Source organism: Thalassophryne amazonica, chromosome 14 (assembly GCF_902500255.1).
Source record: "Thalassophryne amazonica chromosome 14, fThaAma1.1, whole genome shotgun sequence".
Lineage (NCBI taxonomy): Eukaryota > Metazoa > Chordata > Actinopteri > Batrachoidiformes > Batrachoididae > Thalassophryne > Thalassophryne amazonica.
This window is the reverse complement of record NC_047116.1, coordinates 24,912,396-24,917,455: the sequence shown is the minus strand read 5'-3', so window position 1 is coordinate 24,917,455 and position 5,060 is coordinate 24,912,396. Positions and strand designations below refer to the sequence as shown.

General features: G+C 43.9%; 1 protein-coding gene across 1 annotated transcript; it reads right to left on the bottom strand.

Moving 5' to 3' along the window:
• Window positions 1-226: 226 nt before the first annotated feature.
• On the bottom strand, window positions 227-3,735 carry pcdh8 (protocadherin 8). Its single transcript, XM_034186498.1, has 4 exons — window positions 1,319-3,735; window positions 1,111-1,181; window positions 741-874; window positions 227-578 (listed from the first exon to the last, which is right to left on the bottom strand). The coding sequence occupies exons 1-4, from the start codon at window positions 3,626-3,628 to the stop codon at window positions 235-237; spliced, it is 2,859 nt and encodes a 952-aa protein (XP_034042389.1). The 5' UTR covers window positions 3,629-3,735; the 3' UTR covers window positions 227-234.
• Between the last annotated feature and the right edge of the window lie 1,325 nt (window positions 3,736-5,060).

The window sequence follows — 5,060 nt, the reverse complement described above, 5'->3', positions numbered from 1 at the left end:
TGTGTTCACCCATAAAATTTGATTTTATATTGTAGAAGCTACATGTTAGACTTAGGTTTATGTAACATAAAAACCAACAACACCCATGTTGGTTTTTTTGAATGTAGATAAAAAATTGACCCCCCCCCCCCCCCCCCCCCGCTAAGAAACATATTAAGAACAATATATACATGAGCACATGGCAGTCGTCTTTCTGAATATTTTTTTGTCTAGTTTTACAACCACAGATTTTATCTAAAACATAGTTGCGACCTCCAAAGGTGCAGCGGCTGCAGCAGTATTTGGCCCTTCCTTGTCAATTTCATCATCACTAGCTGCAGCTTCTTGTGTTTGTTGAGGGAAGTAAGGAGGGAGTGTGCCAGTTCTGGAGAAAGTGTGCATGCTGTTTCTTGATTTTGGCTGATTTGTACCATAACCAGAATCCTTCCAAGAAAATGGACATGCACGAGGACTGTTGTAGACCGGTGCTGGAGAAAAGCCTATTGTGTATGCATTGTCTCTGGCAGCTCTGAAGCTCTGTACTGCAGAGTCGGTACCTTGGCAGTCCCCAGATAAACTGTTTGCAGCATTGGATGAACCTGAAATGAAAGTTAAACAAATAATTATCAGAAGGAGAAATGTTAACACGGATGTTTTACAAAATAAATAAAAAAAAAAGCCTTGATGGTGATTTGCTCTGCTGAATATTTATGTTGCACTTCAATATCCAAACTTAAATACTTCAAGGTTGGAAAGCTCACTGTTTAGTTTGGGGTGGAAAGTACTGAAGCTCTTCCTGCCTCCGTCCCCGCTGATATCAGAGTCACTGTCATTGAAGTCACTGTCCCCTTTGCCGCTGTCCTTCACGCTCAGCTGGTCCGTGATTCCAATGCCACTGCAAATATAATCAACACATAAGGGCCACCGCTGCACCGCATTACTTTGATTATTGATGTTTTCTTTTTTTCACACATGAAGCCTGTCTCTTTGCTACCCGTCCAACCGCAGTGCACAGGAAGCAGCCACGTGTGCGCACACTGCATGTTAAGTACACCGTGTTCACACAGATTTGACTATGAATAAAGCGTGTCTGATCTAAGAAAAAGAAATTACTCCCAGTACTGTTCTTACCTCACTTGCAAGCAGTATTTGTCACCTTGCCACACAGATGTTGCTTGGAAATGCTTGGAGGGCATGAACATCTAAGAGAACAAACAAAATGACAGCAGGGAGCTTAGTTTGCCTTTCTGGCAGACAGATCAAGGCAGCACTTGGGAACATGGCATGCATATAAAAATAAAAATTAAAAAAGAAATACACACTCTGGTGGGTGACTCACCTTTGTTTCTGAGTCTCTGCTCCTCTCCTCGTACAGGCAGGAATCATCCAGCGATGAAGCCGTTCTGTCGCGGAAGAAGCTTTGTTGGGCTGCGTAGATGTTCGGTGTCGTTTGGCTGAGAAGGGGAACGGGCCTGCGGTCAAACACGCGGTGACAAACTTCCCTCTTGGAGCTGTGATGTCGCTTGCCACAGCTGAGTTTGCATGTAAGGACGACAGCCACGATTGCAATCAGCAATAATCCGCAACCGGCACTGAGCAAAACGATGACCACGAGCGAGCCATCCAAGCCGAAGCCTTCCTCGCCGTCTGACCGCAACATGATGATGACTTGGTCTTCAGATGGCTCCGAGTCTGAGATGACAAACCTAACAGTGGCGCCAGTAGAGAGAGGGAACCTGCCTTTGTCACTCACAGCAATTTTCAGCTCGAGCACATCTCCAATGTCAGCTGCCACCCGATGTTTTAAGGAGATTTCACCAGTGTCTTTGTTTATTGAGAATTGCTTCAGGTCACCTTGCACAATTTGGTAGGAAAGTTCACCATTCGTCTCCTCATCCTCATCTTCAGCAGTGACACGAAGGGCGAGATAGCCAGCAGGTGCGTTGTCAGGCAGAGGGACCTCCACTGAGTCATTGTGGAGGACGGGGAAGGTGAAATAAGGGTAGTTGTCATTTTGATCGACAACTCTAATCCTGATTTTTGCTGTGCTGGAAAGTGGGAGCGAACCGCTATCTTCTGCTTGGATGACCAACTCAATCTCTTGAAGAGTCTCATAATCAAAAGACCTTAACGTGTACAGCGAACCAGAAATTAAATCTATTGAAACGTAAGTGGATACTGGAGCTTGTGTTTGCGTCACTGAATTGAGCAGTTTGTAAGAGACTTTGGCGTTCTTCCCCACATCGGGATCTCGAGCAACAATCGTCATCACATATGAACCGGGAATGTTATTTTCGATAACCGAAACTTCATAAATGGACTTGCTGAAGAGAGGTGGGTTGTCGTTCTCATCCATGACACGGATTGTGTACTGTCGGACTGTTTTGAAAGGGGGGCTGCCGAGATCTTCTGCAATAACAGTCAGGTTATACTCTGGGATCTTCTCTCGGTCTAAAGTCGTCGTGGTCACGATCATGAAAGTATCGCCGTATGCCTGCTGGAGTGTGAAGTGCTTGTGTCCCTGCAAGCTGACCTGGACGTAACCGCTGGAGCCGGAGTCTCGATCTGAGGTGCTGATCAGCGCAACAAAGCTCTCAGCAGCTGCAGCCTCCGTGATGTACGCCACACCGTCACTCGTAGAGGTCATCGGTTTGATCCTGATTTCAGGTGCATTATCGTTAACATCGATAATATCTACCAGCACTTTGCAGCTTGAAGGAGTCGGGTTTGGTCCTAAATCTGAGGCTTTGATAGTCAGCTCATAGGATCTCTTCTTCTCAAAATCTACCTGCATCTTTGAGGTCACATCACCAGAATAAGGGTCAATACGGAAAAGGCGCATCACTTCTTGTAGTGTCCCATCAGCAAATGCGTATACGACCTCGCCGTTTGTGCCATCATCTGGGTCAAAAGCATGCACTCTTAGAACACGGTGACCTACAGGGGCATCTTCATTCAACTCAACTTTTAGGAAAGCGTGTTCAAATGTTGGGCTGTTGTCATTAAAGTCAAGTACTTTGATATTTACAGTCATTGAGCCATGTTTAGGTGGCACTCCTCCATCAAATGCAGTGACTTCAATTGTGTAGAAGTCCTCCACCTCCCGGTCGAGCTCCTTTACCAGCACCAGCTCAGCACACTTTAACCCATCTTCTCTTTCATGCACTTCAATAGCAAAATGACTGGAGGCAGAAATGTTGTAGCTCTGAATGTAGTTGTTACCCACGTCCTGGTCGAGAGCAATGTCAAGTGAGAACCTTGAGTCCAGCGGGACATTCTCCAGGATCTCCAAATGTGTCTCATTCTGCGGAAACTCGGGTGAGTGGTCGTTGATGTCTTTTACCTCGATCTCCACGTGGATGAGCTGAAACTTCTCTTTGGAAAATGCCACGATGTCAAAGGTGATGAAGCAGCGTGGAGATCTGTGACAGAGCTGCTCTCGGTCGATCGTCTCTCCCACCGTCAGAAGCCCGTCAATCTTCCTCATTTCAATCACGGAAGAGTTGCTCTCTTGCATGAAGCTAAATGAAGTTTCAGGATCGTCAGCCGGATCAATCTTTAAATCACTAGACAGATTTCCTATCTCTGTCCTAGGTGCATCCTCTTCGTGGGTGAAATACCTTGTAGTTGTGCTCTGAACAGTGCACATCAACAAGCAAACACATGCACTGTCCAATTTGTTGAATCTGGAAAAATCCCATTTTTAAGAGCTATAATGCAGCCTTTAAAAGTCTTATAAATGGTACAAACAAGAAAAATGCAAGCAGTACCAAGTCAAATGAAAACTGTTTTAAGCCCTGACTGCTCCTGGGCTTTAAGCCCCGCTTTATGCAAATAGGCTGGACCATCGACAATAGTTTTCAGTGGCCCACCAAAAGGTAGATGTTTTGCTCTGCAGCAAAATGCTCTTAAACTCTTTGAGTGCAAATGGCTCATTAAATCACAACTTTTGTCACATTAGGCAGGTTGATAAATGTATTAAAAAATTGAAATTAATGAAATATCAAGCAGACGTCTGGTGTAAAAGCTGTGAGACTGTAATATACAAGAAATCACACAGACTACATCCTGGAAAGATAAAAACTCAGCACATCACATATCAATTAAAAGCTATTTCTGGATCTTTGCAAGCAGCATGAGTAGGAGCGTGCATGAGGTCACAGCATCTCCAGTCATTATGAGACTAATGGGAAAATATAGCTTTGGATTTGCAGCAGTATATTTAAATATGAGGTAGGAGGGTAAAGCTGTCATAAAATGCATGAAAACACATATTAAACATTCATGCACACTTAAAAAAACATGATAGAGGATGTTATCACCCATTGTAGTGACATTTGGTGATATTCATATATCATCAGACAATCTCATTAAAATTCTTGTTTGACATTTCAGATAGTTAATCCAAAAAAAATGCACATCCACACGTGTTAATTTGAGCTATTTTCCCTTCTCTGTCAGATGTTTTGCATATGATAATTATCCATAAATGCAATTTGCATACTACAGGAAAAAGTAAATGTGTGTTATGCAGCCAAACCCGTCTCATCCTTTCAAATCTGGAATACAGGGAATAAAACCCACAGATCCAGACAAGTATTATTTGATTAATGTTGTAAACACTCACACATAAAGTACCGTTGTAGCTCCGTGTCTGCCTGCATTATCTGGAGTATACTAAATAATGAATCTCACTTCATTTGCCCTTTGCAGGAGTAATTCTAAAATATGTGCCTTGGAAGTCCAGATAATAAACGGCTCGGAATGCTGTCACACAGACCGGGCTGTGATCACAAAGGCCACAAGTCAAACTCAACCATATGGGTGATTAACTTTTGTTGATTAAAAGCCGTCTATGTGCTTCAAAAGGCTTTCGACACCGCCCAAAAGTTTGGTCTTAAATCTGTCTGAGCTCCCAGCAGGCCACAGGTGTTAAATGCGACACGCACTAACAGAGCGCTCACGCGGGCTCACTCAGCTGGAAGGTGTCAGTCAGCGAGAGGTGAGAAGGAGCCGTGCGCTGCTCTGTTTAAACTCTTATTACCAATAATGTCAAAGTGAAAATTGATTGTTTTCTGGCT

What these genes read in the sequence shown, in the direction of transcription:
- pcdh8 (XM_034186498.1), bottom strand. Translation starts at nt 3,628, where the DNA reads ATGTGCACTGTTCAGAGCACAACTACAAGGTATTTCACCCACGAAGAG. An exon ending in GCAGAGACTCAGAAACAAAG is followed by an intron (nt 1,182 to 1,318) that starts GTGAGTCACCCA and finishes TTGTTCTCTTAG; the next exon opens with ATGTTCATGCCCTCCAAGCA. An exon ending in AAATACTGCTTGCAAGTGAG is followed by an intron (nt 875 to 1,110) that starts GTAAGAACAGTA and finishes TTATATTTGCAG; the next exon opens with TGGCATTGGAATCACGGACC.